General features: G+C 42.1%; 1 protein-coding gene across 4 annotated transcripts in view; it reads left to right on the top strand.

Annotated features, from left to right (window-relative positions):
* Window positions 1-19,751, top strand: part of Shab (potassium voltage-gated channel shaker cognate b) — a 117,149-nt gene that overhangs the window by 90,621 nt on the left and 6,777 nt on the right. For all 4 annotated transcript variants that reach the window (XM_022845701.2, XM_022845698.2, XM_086971328.1 and 1 more), the window contains 4 exons: window positions 7,947-8,840; window positions 11,223-11,625; window positions 16,268-16,320; window positions 16,890-17,126. In XM_022845701.2, coding sequence (XP_022701436.1) covers window positions 7,947-8,840; window positions 11,223-11,625; window positions 16,268-16,320; window positions 16,890-17,126 — 1,587 coding nt within the window. The remainder of the gene's footprint in view (window positions 1-7,946; window positions 8,841-11,222; window positions 11,626-16,267; window positions 16,321-16,889; window positions 17,127-19,751) is intronic.

Here is a 19,751-nt window from a genome sequence, read left to right as displayed (position 1 = left end):
TGGTCCGACGTAACTGGCTTTTATTGAACAGGACCACGTTGTAGTAGTAAAATGTTTCCGTTGGACAATGCTTGACAGATCTTAGGAAAAAAGGTACCCCAAGAACTACTCGGGCTAATACCGCGACACAGCTCTCCCGTGCCAACAGTCTTATACTTACTCAAATATACACTGAAGGCATTCGCATTCAAGGCTAAACACGATATTCTATCATCTGTTCCAGCAAGATTCTGTCTCCAACTCGTCACCTTTCCAGTGATTTACCTTCCGTAATAGAAATCAGATAGTGTCACGTACGTTGAGGTTTTATTCTATGGGGGTACACTACAAAAGGTTAATTACAGAAACATATCGATCTCAGAAAGTGTCCACCTTCTGTTTTACTTTCTTTCGTCATATTTCGCTGAGTCAAATAGGGCAAAATCTATTTACGTGAAGACGGGTAACTACTAAGAGTCTGATCAGGAGGCTGGTAGTTTCTTACTGGTTTTTATACGACGGTACAACGACCAGACGACATCTAGTTGATTCTAAATGGCAGTATGTGTATATGTGTATGCGTGCCCTGACAACCGTGTCAGGTATTTATTCCCTTTACTTATTCTTGCAGCGAAGGTTTCTTAGTTTACCTTATCCGCTTCCTGTCTCCAAGCGAAGAAAAGGCCTTGTTAAGTATCCTGAAGTCCGCAAAATTCGACACGTAAGCCTAAACCCAAAGCTTTCAACAACGATATCAAGACGACACCGACTGCCGGCCAGTAAACGGGAGTTTGTTTCCTTGTGTTCGTTTGGTAAGAATCCCCCGCCCACTGCTGTTTTGCCGGCCACCTCCCTTGGTTTCGTGGGCTGGCCGCCGAAGCTGAGGAAAGAACCAGGTTTGTTCTCGTATGCAAGTTGTGTGCCTCGATCACAGTCTGATGGCGAGCGGCCACTGTGCCCACAGAGAGTACCGCGACTTAAAGATGATGCATCGTTCCTCCAACAAGTTATCATTGCACTATTGTGATGCTGCTACTTCTGCAATGGCTGGTAGAAACGGCGGCGACAGAGAAACAACCATTTTTATTTTAGCCGCCAGTGCCATCAATCGGTGGCGAAAGAATTGGGTAAGCGGGCAATTTTTTTTTGTGTCAGCAATGGTAGCGAACGCCTAGAATATAAGGCGAAAGATAAAGATTGGAGTTGAAGTAGAAAGACTGCTTGGCGAGCCGGTCTGCAGTTTTTTGCGACGGGTGGCGTACCGTTGAACGGTGATAAGCAAACTTGGCCTTATAAGATGCGGGAATGCATATACGTTAAATATAAAGACAACAGATATAGCAGCATTGCTACTGAGGCAGTCGGTTCAGTAGAAATAACCGTAAGCATGGACATTATCTGGGGGCTCAAAAAGGCATTAATGAAGTTCACCCGATAAGTAAAGACCTTCAACTAGACGCATAGACACTGAACAAAGAATTTTTCTGATGTTTAATAAAAGGTTTTCGATTACTGATTTTGTCAGGATGAATCGATCCATGACACGTATATATATATATATATATATATATGGATTAAAACCTAGGTAAATTACCGTGGTGTATGCAAAGAACTGCAGGGTACGACTACCGATGCCCACGTCATGCTCACTTAGGTGCCCATACAGCAAAGCGCGTGTAGGCTGCGGTGTTCATTGCCATACTGCTGACATGGCCGCTCGCTAAATATATGGACGTTGCCTGGACGAGAATACCCCTGTGGATATGGCGTTAGGCAGTAATGCATCCTTGCTTCTTTCAACCTCTTTCAGGTTGTTTGGGGTACTCTCGTGTCGACGAACGATATTTCTTAGCCACGTAATGGTCACGGTATGGGTTGGGTTCGTGCTGAGGCCAGCGCTGTCTGTGGTCGGATCAATCCCATGTGGGGCTCCGCTGGATCGTCGCCAACTCAGGCCGATTTACTCGATGCTTGCCTAGTGCCGGCTGTCACCCCTTTGGCCTCCGCCTATCGGAATCCTCGAGAGGTTCTTAGTTTTTGTCATAGCTAAATTCTATTTGTACGAGTCTCAATCGTTCGAAAAACAAGCGTCAGCTTTACCTTGCGAACACAATTAACAGCTAGTACCAAAGCGCTTTCAGTAGCAAAACACGGAGGAAGGGACATACGTGGCAAATTCAAATCGGTACCGATTTAACATTAGGAAAGGTTCCTTTCTCAGTGCTAGGTCGAGTGGGTGACAACTGCATCGACATGTTCTCGTCACCAGGCCCTGGATATGGCTTGACAGACATAAGGCACAAACGATGTCTGACCCATTTTCAGAATAAAACGGACAAACAGAGAAAAACAGCTTTGTGTGTGGCCGTGTTACGCGGACGGTGTTGTTCCGTATTGCTTTATTTGTCGGAAAATGCTTGGACGTTTGCGCCAGATCTGACCCTCGCTTGTAATGCGATCAGTTATATTAAGGATTACAAGTGACACCTTTTCTTCTAAAAAGCACAAAATCAGCGAATTTCAAATGCTTCTTTAAGATGATCCTGATTCACTATAGGAAATTTTCGGGGTTAATAAAGCCTAATTTATCAGATCATAGAGGTGCACAATTTTTCGAAATAGTTAGGGTAGGCAGTCGTGGAACAAGTTTCGAAACGACGAGAAAAATTGATTGAAAATTGATGAAAAAAGCTGATTTCTTAGGCAGTGCCTGCTACCACTCTTTTCGAGAAACTATAGCCATTGGAGCTCAAGATATCGTTGAAAGATATCGTAAGAGAGTACCAAAAAACATTTGGAAGAGTATGCTTGAAAATGTTATTTTTATTAAATATGGGTTCTATTGTAAATTTATGTATTGGTTGCTGTTTATGACCAGGCGGCTTGAACGTTAAGAGAGCTTCCTATAATATTTTAATGTCCAGATGCCAATGGTGCGATCAGGGCAAGCATAAACACCAGAGGACATAAATAAACAACCATAATATGAGCGTAACTTGCTTGGCCTTCGATGACAATCCTAATGTTTTTGAAATGAAACCTAATTAAGGTAAGACTCATTCTGAAAAGATGACCTTCATTAGTGGATATGCTATACATCGTAGACGTCGTATGGTTCATTGTATGTAGCTTCAGTGTTGAAGACGCATGGTTCTTGTGATCCACGGATGTTTATAAAAAGTGCTTTGTGACTAACTATATGAGCTTGTGAACCAAAGCAATTAATGAAATAGAATGATTTATATAATTGTATTTTCACTCATTCGCGGCGTCAGCCGTCCGCTACGTTGAAACGACACAAGCCAATCGTCACATAGAAAGCATGTACTCTTATCAGGCGTCGGTGCAACCTGGCATATATTTTGTCTGACTAACTATTGTCCTAGCTTTCTGGTAGGCCTGCTAAGTAAAAATGGATACAGAAACGATATTCTAGGTGGGGCAAAGGTAGACATAGTGAAGAAAAGGGCTGAAGTTTACCATTAGGGGAACGTTAAAGCTATGATTGCGGACAAGTAGAGCCAGAATTGAAGCAGCATCTACATCAACAGGAAGTTTACTTTATCCTGTATGTATGCAGCGACTCTTCTGACAGCTGCGGTCTATTTTTTTAAAGGGCTTACCTTTAAGAGGGTGACAGGATCATGCGACGCTTTACGAGGCTGGGTGAATATAATTGTTAGATGTAATTGTACTAATTTGTGCATCATTTCAGTAGTCCTTCATCGGAAGCAGGATGTGAAGTCGGATATTTACATTGTAGTAGACACATACATTGTCAATGATAGTGTTTTCTTTCTAATCAGAACGATCTTGTACCGTTATAGCAGAAAATATATCTACTACTCTGTCTGCATGGATAAAACACGCGACTAACAAATTTGCACGTTGGCCACACATGAATATAAGGTAATGATAACCGTCATTGAAGATTTTTCTATTGTTGCGTTCTTAAATACGTTCTTTACATAGGTTTGCCTTGCTATAATTTGTCGTGCCGTTGAAACCGTTCATTAATATGGCGTGGCATATTAACGTCAATGCAAATTACTTGTCATGCAGTTAATTGTTCTTCCGTTATAGTGGTGATGCTGTTTATTCTGCATGCGTCGTGTTTTATCGACCTCTCTAACCGCTTCTTGCAGCTCAGACTTTCTCTCTGACTCGTCCGGTACGAGCACGAAACTTCAATATCCAGGGTCGACAAACAAACAAACAGACAAACAAACAAACAAACAATAACAACAGCAAAGCGAACAGCGTCATCGTCTGCTAGCCTGGCGGCCTACCGAGGTCCGGCGACTGTCCGCGGCATAACCAACTTGCCCTTTGAGCTTTCTGGTCGGGATAGGGCAGCTGTCCGTCTTCGCTCTACACGATGTCTAATAATATTCATTTGAACGCACAACTCTTTATAACCCTAAATGTTTCCACATGGCCGGCGTATCACGTTGACGGAGAGAAATCCAGGGCTTGGCCTTACTCTGCAGCGACGGCGGCAACCGAATAGCTTGTTTCGAAGCTGCCGGTTTGTTGGCCCTGCCTCTATTCTACAGCGTTTACCAATAACTTTGAGGCGAGCACCAGTGGAAGATAGATAGAAACGGCCTAGAAGCGACATTTCCTACGTCTGCAGGACCAGCAGGGAGTGCTGTTACGAGCCATGTGCCTCACGTTACGAGCTGCTGGCATGTAGTAAAGATCTGCGTCGTGCATTGTCTGTCCGTTTCTAGCTAATTAGCTAAATATACCCGGCTACACCCGACTAGCTAAGAAGTTGACAAATGCGCAACAGTACGCACTCGAATAATACAAAGGGACGCCAACTCAACATTTGAAAAAGTATCAACCGTTCAACAGAACATTTACTGATATGTGTTGTATTGATGATGGGACTGGGCAAGCCGGCAATAACGGTCATCACGCAGACGCAGTTGACGTTCGTCGTTGATCGGTAATAATAATTGCAAGCGTCTTGGCTAGCCTTTAAAGCGAAAAAAATCCTTCAGTTTCTACATATCGACACGTCGACCAGTTGGTCGTTCTATGAAGAATTAGAAAACCGTATGGTACCTGTGGTTTTCTTCTTTTTTTGGGAAGAGGAGTCGCTTGACCCCAGCAATGAACCTTGACGAGACCTCTTCGCGATGATTGTGCCTCTCCGATCCACCACATCCTGCTACCCGATCGAGCATTTTTGTCTAACAAATAATTGGGCTTCTCTATAACGTAGTAAAAAAGAGTCAACAAAGTTTTGGGAAAGTTTACTCAGTTAATGACCAAATGGTTCATTTAGTAAGAGCGGGGAGAAGGGAAAAGGTGCAGCTTTTTACCCACCAAGCAGCATAACAGGCCATACGTAGCGGAAATATAGTAGAAGAAACTGTGGCAGAAGCAGCATTTTTCTCTTAGATAAGCAGCCAATGATGTCGGTTTTGCATTACTATAGCTCCGGATAGCATATCACTTCTTCTTTGCAAACTATCTTCATCGGATTAAATAATCCCTTCATGAAATTTGTCTCTCACAGACTAATGATTGGTTAGCGTCACCTTAGGCCTCATACAGTTGCTCAAACAATACGTCAACATGTAGATTCAACAACACGTACATCTGCTTTTGTTTTAACGTAGTGTGCCCTTATTTTTTTCTTTTTTTTTATAATAATCGAATTTCACATAATACCTTAGCTAAAGTCATACTTTTTGGTAAGGCTTTTACGATGAACTGCAACTTATCCGAGTCGCCTTGTATCAGTGTAGACATCTGCTCGCACCGGCATTTGTTGCGAATCCGAATACCGCTCGATCCACATACAGTTTAACAGTGCAGATTCACATCGAAGCAAGCAACCGAGCAATGGTAAATTACGAAGCCGCGGTAGAATCTTCTACTGCGCCGTCGAAATTTACCACTGTTCGACTATAATATTGAATATCCTGGGATCTCATCAAGAAATGACAGCGCCATCACTGTGTTGATGAATATCTACATCGCGTTGTCTAACGATGCGAATGTGCCTTATTCTACATGAGACAATCAGCGGTAACGATTTTTTCCACTCGCACATGGCTATAATAGGCGGTCTTGTGATGGGTTAAGCAAAATATCCCAGACGCACGGGGCGGCCCGAAAGTGACGTGGATGTTAATCGAGACATAGCAGATACATGAAAAGAACGGCGTGTTCGAAGTGAATGAACCCGTATCAGCCAGACTACTGGGTAGAGTTTTTCTAAACGCCCTAAAGATGTCCTCGCCAGTAAACATCTCCTGTGCCTGAGAGTGCGACTCTTCGAACGACACATCGCCATACTTGCACCGTCGCAGCGGGACGGAACTACCGGCAACTTTCTCACTGTTGGCGATCTCGTACATGTATGAAGCCGCGTAGCTCAGCTAGTCACCCATTCAGGCTTCATCGAACAGTCATCGACCGAGAGAACGCGGCGTTCGATGACGCTTTTGCCGATCCCTCGTCCCGCCAAGATACAAAGCGCTTCGAACTCGGGAGGTGCTGCAGACTTAGTTCAATGAGCGTCGAGATATTTCTGTGGCTAAACGCTACGGTCGGATATGTGCCGCCTCTTCGCCGTTTATCGGACGGTTACTGCTGCTGCTGTTGCTTTTTGCTTGCGTCACCCGCTCCCAGACCCCTCGTCAAAGCCCAGACGATGCCAACGAGCAATTACTCCCTCCGAATAACCAGGTATCGCTCACTCCGCTGTGATCAGCCCTGCTGAATGTTCTGTTGCTGCCGCCGCCGCCACTGAATGTAGTTGTGTATTGTGCACTTGGCTAACGCTGAACAACAACAACCATAGAAAAAAGCGTCAAGAAAATCTCTGTAAATGTAATGCTATTCCCCTGTGCTGTTGCGCCCCCTGTTAAAAAAATAATTAATCGTTACTAACACTATAATCGAATAGCATACATAGCTATAGTGCACATTGTGTGTATGCTTTTTTTTTATGGATGCATTGAGTTAATTGTCTAATAACAAATCTTTAACCCAACAAAAGGCCCAAGTGAAACTTAACCTTGTTAATGGTAGTTTCAGCGCGTACCTCAATAAACATTAACTGTTTACGTATGATTGAACTACGGTGAAACTAAATAACATAAAACATCAGGCCATATACAGAAACGAACCGCTTCAGGCCCTTTGCGGCGCCCACTACACGGTGGGTTATCATCATTCAAATCAAATGAAACCTTGGCCGACCAGTAGAAAATGTATAGTATTACACCACTGTCCCACATCTTTGTCTACTATCTATATCAATGAGTATACGTCTATCGCCTACACGTTTACGTCGTGATCTCTAACAGTTCATGCTCTATATTAGCGTAGACTAACTATGCTGTGCCGCAGTTGTTCGTAAAGAACCTATATATGTTTATAAATAACGGTGCCCGCTCATTATTGGGCATGAACAATGGGTAAACATTGGTTATAGAACATCGGTTTTGACGGGTATAATTATTTGTCATTAACAGTAGCTATTCCCATTGATTCATGGGAGATTGGTTGACGGTGAAATAAATAGATCAATGCTGCTTGCTCATAAACTATGGGTACTGTGCACCCTCGAGAGCCATGGCTTCCCTGGTAATCGCGTAACATCTTAATAAAAGCACATATTCTATTAATATATATCTGCTGTAAAGACTGACTTGAGGAAGTCGTGGAGCTCCAGATACCAAAAATAACGTTACCAAGGAGAAAAATTGCCTTCCTCATAGCGACCTCTTTGTGTCTCTTCATTGTTATTGCTCTGTGTCTTTTTTCGACATTCGATTTTCTTTTGCCTCCGTGCTCCCATATTTAAATCGTCGGGTGTGTATCCGGATATGTCCGATTACCTCGCGAATTCTGTGTTACGCGTCGTCATGCTGGTGCCGTCCTTGCCGAAAACGTCGTCTGCTACTTCTGCTATTGATTATCGCAAAATCCACCTCGCGCAGGTGGTGGCCATCTTTTCCATTTGCTTCATCATCCTATCGACAATCGGGCTCACCCTCAACACAGTGAAGTCCCTGCAACATCGTAATGAGCAGGGCGATGTAATTGGCGAAAATGAGACGCTCGCCATGATCGAGGTGGTCTGCATCACGTGGTTCACGCTCGAATACATCCTGCGTTTTCTAAGCTCGCCCAATAAATGGAAATTTTTCAAAGGCATGCTAAACGTAATTGACCTGCTGGCCATCCTACCATACTTCATTTCGCAGTTCATACCCGAAGACCAAGACAGTAAGGAGCCTCATGACCAACAAAAGCATAGCGCACACTTTCAAGACGTGCGGCGGGTCGTGCAGGTATTCCGTATAATGCGAATTCTTCGTATTCTCAAGCTAGCGCGACACTCGACCGGCTTACAGTCGCTCGGATTCACGTTGCGCAACAGCTACAAAGAGTTAGGACTACTCATGCTGTTTTTAGCAATTGGCGTTATGATCTTCTCATCGTTAGCGTACTTTGCCGAAAAGGACGAGACAGGTACAAAGTTCACGAGCATCCCAGAAGCATTCTGGTGGGCTGGCATTACTATGACAACAGTTGGCTATGGTGACATTTGCCCAACGACGTTATTAGGCAAAATCGTCGGCAGCGTCTGCTGCATTTGCGGGGTGCTCGTCATTGCCCTGCCCATTCCCATCATCGTCAACAACTTTGCCGAGTTCTACAAGAACCAGATGCGCCGCGAAAAGGCGCTTAAACGCAAGGAGGCGCTGGAGCGCGCCAGGCGGGAAGGAAGTATCGTCTCTTTCCATCACGTCAATCTTCGCGATGCGTTCGCCAAGAGTATGGATCTCGTCGACGTACTAGTCGACACTTCGGGTCACACGATTAATCAGGTGAGTGCCGTTTGTTGTGATGACGATTTGGGACTTGCTTACGTATTCTCGTAGGAGATTAAGTCCCGTGGAAAAGTTTGCGTAACAATTGCTGACCTAGAAAGAAACGCTTTTAAAAGTGAGTGGCAGTGTTGAGGGAGGAAGGACGTTGAATGTATTAAAAACGAAAAGCTATAAAGACCTGAGCGTAACCCTTGTTTATTACGGTTTAGGGCATTTTGCTTCTTAATCATCAAAATACGGACTGTGACTTCCCATCTTCGGAATACCGTGAAAAGCATTTTCATACACCTAGGGCGACTTGTGGTGTCTAAGATCGGAATTGACCTAGTGCTAGGACTAGTGCTACTATTGATATTAAAACTAACAGAATATGTCTCCTTTTTTTAAAGTTTTCGTAAACTTTAAAAAAAAATTACCAACATTATTATCTATTTGGTTGGTTATATATACAGTACTAATGAGTATGTCGATGCTTCTCATCATTTCGCGTTGTATTCACACAACAAAGGAATTAATACATTCGCACCTTTTATATAGCACTATGCCTGAACGCTACATAAATTACATTATATGAAGTGGTATGGAAGCCCCAGATAGTCGATCGCATACAACCCAGCTGTTCCCTTGGTTGTCTGGGGGAGTGTCATGGCCCTAAGACCAGTGGACATAAACTGAACGGGTGCCCGATCATTTGTTTCACCTGCTCCATCGTAAGGGTGGCTCATAATCTGTCATTTGGATATTTGGAAGAACTAACCTAACGCTAGACTTAGCCCTTTGTGCACTCACTTGGCGCTGAGTCACCCCGTGTGGTTATTGTGTGACGTTCTTATGGCAATTTCTGACAGAACATGGATGCCACGGTTATCCATAAACGCCAACAAATAACAAAAGAGGAGGATGTCCTTGCGAGGAAGGGGTTGCGTGCTGCTAAGCTCCATCAAACACGAGTCACTCCACGCGCTGGCAAACTCACAGGTATCTGGCAGGCAAGGTTGGCGGATATGGGGATCCTCTTAGTGGGCTCTTTTCATAACGACGATGTAGCATACCCTGGCCGGTTTTTGGTGATGACCCAGTCGATGTTGTCTGCTTATATAAGGTAAGATAAGGTCAGAGAAGGAAGGCTTGGAAAGCAGGAGCTACAAGTGAGTTGTCTGGGTCTAGCCAGTACAAGGAGATGTGGATGGAAATAAGGACGGCCTGGGTGACAATGATTTTGATTTATGGCGCCCATTCAGCGACTTGCCTCTAGTCTTTGAAAGGAAATATCATATACGGCAGCTCACAGAGTGGCAAATTGCAGACGACAGAAGCGCCATCACAGTTTTCTCAACAGGATGCAGGGACGATGACTTGTAATTTTGAGAACACTTATTTTCGTACACGTCGAAGGCTATAGACACACAAACGTACAATTGTATTAATATCCTCCTCCTTATTCGTTTGTCAACAATTTGATCTATTTGTTTGAATTTACTGGTTTACATTTTTTTTCTTTCTCAAAGATTGTTTATCTTTGGGTGCTGCAGCTAGATGACGTACGCCAGCAAAAGCCAAGAATTTTTGTTTATTAGGACGGAAGAATCAGAAGTGTCATGTTTGGTGTTTCCAAGACCAAATCTGACCATTCTGTTGCCCTACTGATTATTATTAAGTATTTACTGTTAACAACCACGGAAAAATGGGTTAGAATCGACAACAGCGTAGAGCTTAATTCATTAGTACTGTCAAATCTGACGCAGTATAAATGCTTAGAATTGAACTCACCTGTTACAGATACGTTAATAGTCGTAATAATATATACAAACCCGAGACTGTACCTAAATTCTAAATGTAATTATCGATATGCCTTTCTCTGTTCAAGCTCTGCCTAGAAATTATTCGCATTTAAAGCGTCCCTTGTGTTCTTTGAATTCTTCAAGCGTCTCGTTTTGTCAATCAGTGTTATAATAAGATCGTGCTAAATTTGTTGCCCTCTCGGCATATTTTTTTGCCGAGCATGGTCTTCTATCTACGCTTACCCAAAACTGTTAACATAAATACATATTTATATGAAAAATTAAGCGGACTATTTGTTTACGTAATTCTCCTTCTGTGCGTTAATGGCTACTTCGTTTGTCTTTATCCACGCCTCCTTGGCTGTTTGACCCGCTATAGACGTGTCCCCGTGATAGCGCAAAGACACGTGGTGGTCTAGACTCGAATCGCAGTGTAGACACATTTTGTGTCGTACTGGAACAAGCGTAGTCGTCTGAAGTAATGCCGAACGGCTTAAGTACCGGACATTACACTAACGTTTTGAATTTTCTTTATTCGGTTGCATTTTCCTGCTATCTCACACCGCGATCGGTTACGTCGCGACATCGACTGGCGCAGGCTGATACTGCATCAATTGATGCAGACTCGAACGGTCGCGGAGGTAACACGGACGCAGGCTGTTACCGAAATTTTGAACACCACCTTACCGGGGGCGTTAACAATACCGCTCAGCAAAACAACAATAACAATACGAGTAACCGCGACACTGGGGGTATCGGCGCCAACCTGGGCAACAATGCTTCCAACATAAGTAACAACAACAACAACAACAATAATAGTCACAACGCGAACAGCGTGAATGCAGCTAGTGAAGTTCAAACAATGTTCAGAAGCGACAACGCGACGATAGGCGTTAGCGGACATTCGTCTGGAGGTGCGCCACCTGTAGGAAGCGCTGGTGGTCCAGGTAGTCGCCTAGCGGAACGGGCTACCAGTGTCTCGGCGGGTAAGAGCATTTTAGGTAGGTTTACCTGAAATCTCATACCACACATTGGCTCCAGGTGATTCTATTACTTGTACTAACTGCCCACTGCCAATTGCTGTTTCTAGATAATTTAAATACTGCTGTTGATAATACAAGCTAACAAAAAAAATCTCTTAACCAAAGTTGCCTGACAGTTTAAGGGTCTTTATTTTATACCTGTACGATATATGTACATGTAGTACGTATATATATATATATATATATATACGTATATATATACTTTTGTTTTTGTTGTTGTATCCATTAGGGAGCGTTCAGCTATTAGCGCTTTGTACATTCAAATAGCTTATGGTGAGGTCCTTTAATCCTCAGTACTGAAGACATGATAATCTTGTTCAGTTGTATTGAGTTATTTGTCGACCGCTTGTTTCAGCTTTGATTTTGCCTAACCTTTTTCTATCGTTGTCATCAAGACATTGTTCCTACTCTCAACTTGAATGAGGTATACCTACGTATACCCCCTACGCTATCGCCCGCCGGCTTTTTCTCCTGCATCGTAATCATTCTCGACGGTGGCACAGCGTTTTTTGTAATACCTTTCACCCGATATTTAGCGTCGCGGTTAAACGTCTTTGGCTATACTAAATTGTACGATAATAGTGATAATAGACCCGTTAGATCTTCTATGTTCGAGATGGTAAGTTTTTTTCCTAAGTAAAGCATTAAATTAAGATTAAAATGGCGCTGTTAGACGTCGATGGAAAAAAAAGAAAGAAAATTTAACCAGAACTAAACGCAAATAACTACTTTAGTATAAAATATATTAGTTTATGGCGCATGCTGCTAAAAAGATGTTCCCATTGAGAAGTATATCTTATTATATTTATCAAACCTTAACTTTTCTAGTTCATAGCACTGATGTTTAGCACAACCATAACATGTCCCCGTCGAAATCGGCTTTGCCACAGTTAAACCCTTGTACGGAAAAAAAACGTATACAGCATATACATTTTTTTTGCATAATCTTGATTTGCTTTCGCTCAGTGATACCCCTCTGCATTCAACAAAAGGATAGCGCGAACGTTTTCTTGGCTATACATATTTGTGTAGAGCTAAATGAAAAAAAACCGATTGCAAACTCTCCAAATAGTGTAGATCTAGTTGTCGATGCAGCAGATATCGACAATGGCTGGACATTTTTATGCCTATCGAACCTTTTCAATTAAAGATTGCGACCTAGCCCATAATAATAAAACATGGAGATTTACAGTCCAATCTAACTCGTTGACTAACCTACAACTTTATTATATATACACTACAAATTTACGCTTGCATACAAGTACCGCCTGAACCACAGACATGCCAAATTTATGAGAATTCTTGAAAAGTTCCGGAGAAAGTTTCGAAGATATAGTAGTCAACTTACTTAACCCTACCGAGAAAGCAGATGCCCAAAATCCTATTAGATTTAATCCTATTAGATGTTAGGTCGCGCGACAAATTTGAAATTTCGAAGCGGTCCACATGTTTGCACCATAAAAAAGCTAGTTGTAGAAGTGTTTAATGATTCTTTGTTTTTGATAAGATATTCGATTCGAGTGTACATTTTAGTTAAGGCGCACAAAGATGGAGATGTCAAAACCGTACGTAATGCCGCTTCGGAAGTTTTGTTTTTGAATTAGCTAAATGGAATAGCTAAAAAAAAAACCAGTGAGAAAATTTGTGGGGTACATGGATCCAACACTATAAGCGATCGTACGATCAGAAAATGATTTACTAGTTTTTTTGAATAGAGGCTTCGCTATCGGAGACAAAGCACGTTTTGGTCGGCTACAACAACGCTGAAATTCTTACTGTGGTCGAGCGGAACTTGCATATCAGCCTCTATAAAATTGCAGAACACACAGAAGCCTCCAAATCGTCTGTTCGAAGGACATCTAGCAAGCAAGCAAGCAAGCAATAATTCCGTTAATCGAACAGACATCCATGGGTTGATCGATCGCCAACTGATGAACTATGTTTTCATGATCGATAATCCTCTAAAATACAACAAGGACAACCCTTTGCTTGCAAGATGGCGATCATCGATGAAATGGCAATAACGTCACTTGGAGGAAGTTACCAGCAGCAAAGCGCAGTACTGCTTTTCGAACTAGAGCTAAAATCGCACCCTATCCAAAGTAAAATAAGGCTCTGTATTTGGTGGGATTGTCAGGGATTGCTTTTCTATAGACTTCTCTTAGACAACCTAAGCGTTAACTCAGTTGACAGTGTACTGTTATTGGCTCGATCGGTTAAAGCGATGTACCTAAAAAAAGGACCCAACTATGGCGAAGAGGAAGGAGTTACGTCTTGTCATCTCTCAATCTCAGACATCGCATTCATGACCCGCCGAAAATAGTACAAATAAAAATGGAATGTTTCGCCTTACCCACCTTCTAATCCTGAGCTATTTTCTTATTATTATCTCTTCCTTTCCTTGCAGGACTCTTTATTAAATAGGAGAACATTTGTATTTTGTAAGCTTGTGTTTGAGCTGAGGCACCCTGTATTGCCTCCGTGCGTCCAATATGCACAAATGTTGTGTGAGCTGAGAAACCGCATCGCTCGATCTCACCGTTGGTAGCCAATGTCCATTCGTTGTGTCCATTCAAGCACTAGTCGAATATCGACCCTTTATTGTACGCCATTTCTATCTACCACACTGAGACCATGTCGTACATTGCAAAATGGGCGAGTTTCCCTGTACAACTTTTTACACCATTATGGCATAAGAGTACCCGCTCGCTCGGGTTGAGCACAATAGCCGCCTCGGCCAAGAAAATAAGTCGTCCCTACACCGCCTGGATGCCATTGCCATCGAGGCTCTCGTATTCTTTTTCTAAACAACTTGCCACATATGCCAAGCCAGCGTGCCTTTGTGTCCGCGTACGGCTTCCGATGGCGATCTGGACGCGCTCGTGATTGTTTGGCAGATACTGCATGGCCACGTAGAGACCAGTGAAAGCTGCCGAGTGCAATTTCGCAAATTCAGCGACGAGCTCATGAGAGGTAGTTATGGCTTTGCGCACGTATACGGGTCATGGACACGTAAAGCCTGCAGATAGAGCATGAACCTGTAAAACAGAGCTTGTCGACTTCCCGGGGCGATTACGGAGAGCATACACCGTCACTACAGATAGAAGGCGACAGTGGCAAAAATACAGATAGTCATAGATACAGAAAGAGAAATTAAGCGCAGCTGGGTGGGGAAACTGTTTAGGTGCTGGAGACATAACGACAAAGGATGAACATCGGGGAAACTTCATTGACGTGCGTGTCCGATGGTGGGGCCAGCTCTGCTGCAGCATTTGACTATGGACTATTACAACGCGGCCGTTGAGGTCATGCGAAACATTCCTTCATTTATCGCCCACAATTTTTTAGACCACATTCATTGCCCCCGATACACGGTCGCCTCCATCTAGTTTCTCCCGCTCTTCACCGTTTCTGGACGCATTTCATAAGTGTCGTTAACCTCTTAGCTTGACTTTCGGCACACGAAGGAGTAGCTGCACACCTTTTAGTGTCCACAAAACCCACATTTCTCATGAAGTTGCTTTCCAGTATTGTTAGATGCGTAGCTAATTTTCTGAATGTTTATTTACTGACGCGAAAAGTGGCTTGCGGAATAAACTATACGTAAAGATACTGTGACTAAATACCTGAACATACATTTGGCATTGGAATTGAAGATCATTATGAAGCCACACGCTATATGTGATTAAAGCGCAAAAAAATTATGATTTTCGCTTCACCTCTAACCGCTTTTATCCCATCCTTTGCGTATCTGCTGCATGCTCGACTACTTCAGTCCTAATTTCATCCGGAACGCTAAGGCACCGAGTGTTTAATACGGAATATCCAGAGAACGTTGTTTTCCTAATCTAGTCGTCCTACGTGGGTAAAAAAATAGTTTAGTAAATTGTAGTGAAGTGATAATTCGATATTGTTATTAGAGATATGACTAGAAACGTCTCGTAATGGCAAATGCGGCACCCTTCACCATGGTATAGTTAACCATTGTAATAATGAGAATAATAACGTTATTGAGAGATTCGCTGACAATTTGAGCAACCTAGCAAAGTTAGTTTTTATTAGAACCCAGACGGGAGGTCATCAAACTTAAAATACCCCTACCATGACACCTTTTCCTGTGTGTCAGCCATGTCCAGTAATCGACCTACAACAGATGTGTTTAAAGGAATTGAATTACTCATGCTTTACATATAGAATAATTTAAATACTATTTTATATAACTATGCTATCGGAATCGCAATTGCAAGGTCCTGGATCTCTAACTGAAACATAAAAAGCAAAGAAGTTCATAAATATAATGACATTCATTAAGGGTAGCATAATTGAAGACGGTTTCCAGTCTATCAGCAACAAAATTTGCAACTCCGTAATTATCAGCTATTAATTTACCGTGATATTTAAATTTCCAAAAAAAAAAAGCTAAAAGTTTACTTACGCTTACAGTAGGGTTAGATCCATCTGATGCTTCCACAGCCTAGACAGATTTATGACCACCTAATATAACCTTATCATGCACATATCTAAATGTTATACGAATACGAACGTTATTTTCTTCGGATAGACGGAATACATTAAAGCGTTTCCGTGACCTTTTTTGCAGACGGAGAAGATCCAACAATAGAATTCATTGACGTCATTCAACAACATAGCAAGGTACGTGTTTAGCGAGACTGTGTTAACTTTCAAAACAGGTATGCTCGTATTCGCGCAAAAAAATATTTTCAATTATACCTTTCCAAAAGTATTCGAAAAAAAAAGGTAGGCTCCGGTGTTTACCAACGAGCCTTATATATGAGTCCTGTTCACCGAAAGGTACTGCGTAAATGCGTCTGTGTGATAACGCTTACGAAATTGTCGCGCAGGAGAACCTGGTAGGTTATTTTATTCTCTGATTATTATCATTATTAAACGATTTTTGTCGACCTTTGTTTAACACCGCAATGAAGGAGTTCAGTAATTTTGAACGCTTTCCCCTCAGCTATAATGTTCTGTAGCTTGAAGCCGTCGTTCTTCTCCAAGTAACTTCATTACCATTGAGTTACGATATTTTTGAAATAGTTTTGAAAGCTTTTTTTCGTAATGCTATAGCACACTTTATGTTAATCTTGAATCCTTGCTGTTTCGTGACTAAGCCTCCACAGCAAATCTGGATTTCAAAGAACGTTAAAGACAGTTTTTAGAGTCTTCATCTTTCTATTTATCGATGATTGACTTTTTTTCAGGAGCGGGATCGAATAGAGAGTCTTCCTTTAAATTCGCTTGGCGGAGCTCAGGGCCGAGTCGCAGGCCTGCGTAATAATAGATCGCCGTCAGTTGAGGATTTAACTTCACGGCCTACTTTCGATAAGGCGCTGTCTGATCTTCGTTATAGGGAAAACTCAAGAAATGCAAAGGACTCATCAACAACGAGGGCAACATTGACAAATAATCAGAACCAGGGTGGTACCACTGATTCGCCGGTTAGTATTAAATACTATGTTATTTCTATTCGTTTTCTAGAAAGATCCTTAATTTTGATTCTGGAAAATATATGCCACTCCTAAGAGTTAGTGAGTGCTACTGTTTTTTTTGTGCTCACTCATCATATAGTAAGTAGGAGGTTATTTCTAAGAACTAACAGTTACTACTTTTACATCCTGCTCTTCATTTACTTCGGTTAATGTACAATAATTATTGATTTTATCTGTGCGTTTAAAGATCTTTTAACTGAATCGGTGATTCATTCTATAATTCCCCTTTAGTATTAGGAAATAGCTAGTGACGTTAACCGCGGCTAGATGACAGGCACGACCGTAATCGATCGGCTGTGACAAGCGTTTAATGTATTCTACGTACCATTAACAAAAATAAGTTCGCCTAGTTACAACAGCTAATGGTTTGTTACTATATTGATTCGAACCCACGATCATGTTAAATCATCATGTAAAATGTTGAGACCAGCGAATTAGAAGACAATGGAAAAAAGTGATAGTTAAGCCATGTAATGCTGGCGTGTAAATGTTTCTAAGCAAACAAAAAGTCCCTGCTAGACTCATTTGTTTAAACTTCGCAAATTTGCAAATAATGATACGCATTTATGCAGGAATAATTTAGCAACAATAACAACAACAAGCTAATAGTATGTCATACGCGAGGAAATGCGCGAGGTTTTGTCTTTTTTTTTTTATTTCGCGCATATATCAGACTTAGGAGACCTTTGTCTTGTGGTTAACGGGGATTTTTAAACCCATGTTAATTACAAGTTGAAACTAACACGTGTATTTTTCTGCAAGTTGTCGATATTTTGGCGGTCCTTAAATTGGTAAGCCGTATTCAACAAAACTATGGTTACTTTAATCCGCACACACATCCGAACAAACTGGCGACCATTTCCCTCTACCTCGAATGCGAATGGCGCTTTTTTTCAAATGTAATCTGAAGAATCCACAGTCTTATGGCAAGAGTAAAGTTGAAAGACTCTATTTGAAACCTAATATGCCATGCCTTCCATCGACGAACGATACGAGTCTGTTCATATTGCCAAGTCACTCGATCGTTAACAAATCACGCTCGCATTGCAACTGATTATACATAGTCATTGATTAATCGTTGAGAATGTCATTTTCGTGCCCCTTTTACCACCTACCCCCTTCTCTAGCTGTAGCTATTTATCATTGCGCAAGGGATATACCTACGCATGTACACGAGCATCCCAGACAATATGAAGTTGACTCTACATACTACGATAAGCTAACCTCCACGATCGATTCTCACGATTCACCCTTCCACTTTTCATCTTCTTTCTCTGATAAAGAAAAAAAGGCTTTCAGTGCCTTGCAAATACGCTTCACTAGGCGTATTCGCGCACAATGGCAGTCGCGTCGCCAACAGCACTTTTTACAAGCAACTTTTTAGCTATTTCACCAGACTGGCGTTCCGTTTTTGCGGACTTCACCTACATCGTGCATCAGTGTCTTGCGACGCGATAAATTGCACACTGTCTCACAAAAAAATGGTAGTGCCTAACCACGTGAACGAAGTACACGGGCGGACGAATTGCGTTTCGTATGGCGCTACTGCATCTGCTAACACGGACTGAACAGAGTCGAAATTTTGAAAACGTAATCTTTGAACAATATGGCGCGATGGGTCAGGAGAAACGTCGCGAGAAATATCACGCACAATGCGACTTATGGTATTTGCATTTTTTTTAGCGTTGCTCATATTAGGATTAGGTTAAAGTATACCCAGGTCTAAGAAAGAGTGTGGCTTCATCGTGGTGCATAGCAGTATCTCAGGAGACTAACTCAGGAAACATGCATAGTTCTCTTTATTACTATTATGCTTGTTTCTAGAAACAGAGACCGCTTGTTCTAGATGCACCAATGTCCTTTGATAACAGGCTGTATTTCCAGAGCTTCGTCAATTAATACCTTTGACTTAGGAAATTTTAGGAGGCTTGCTGTAAAAATGCATTACTGGCATTTAGCCCATATAACAGCAGCACCATCCTCCATACATGGGCCCTTTTTCTGCTGGCTAAGTGTGGAACTAAGGTTTCGAAAACGTGGAAAAATTACCTCACTCTGTATTATACGCATGCTCCATTGGTACAAGGACGTGTAGTTTTCGAGCCCACCTTATTCCTTCAAAGTTTTCAAGCTTCATAGCTTCAAGCTGAAGTATTCCAGTACGAACGTCTCTCCCGGTATTTGCACCTGCGATGTTTTTGTCTTTCCGCTAAAAAGACGACAAACGATCACCGACGATCCACTTGATCCGTAATGGAAAGGTCGACCTCAGCGCACGATATTCAAGCACAACACCTGGCTGATTAGAATTTTTATTCTCAGGCGTCAAACGATATACGGACGTGTAGGGTTGTCCTTGGATTATACCTTAATTAGCATACCCCGTTCTCTCGTTAAAGTATACATAAAGAAGCTTGCCTTCAAGTATTGTCCCTTCCGTCCTGTTCCTATCCCTATTTTTATTGGTTACTTTATTGTTACTTATTTGGCGTTAGAATTGATTTAAAGCAATCCGTCTGCATAGGTAGCATTCGCGTGTGACTATTCTATATATGTATCTATGCAACGCATTGC

Source organism: Varroa jacobsoni, unplaced genomic scaffold (genome assembly GCF_002532875.2).
Source record: "Varroa jacobsoni isolate VJ856 unplaced genomic scaffold, vjacob_1.0 scaffold_1188, whole genome shotgun sequence".
Classification (NCBI taxonomy): domain Eukaryota; kingdom Metazoa; phylum Arthropoda; class Arachnida; order Mesostigmata; family Varroidae; genus Varroa; species Varroa jacobsoni.
This window is presented reverse-complemented; position numbering and strand designations above follow the sequence as displayed.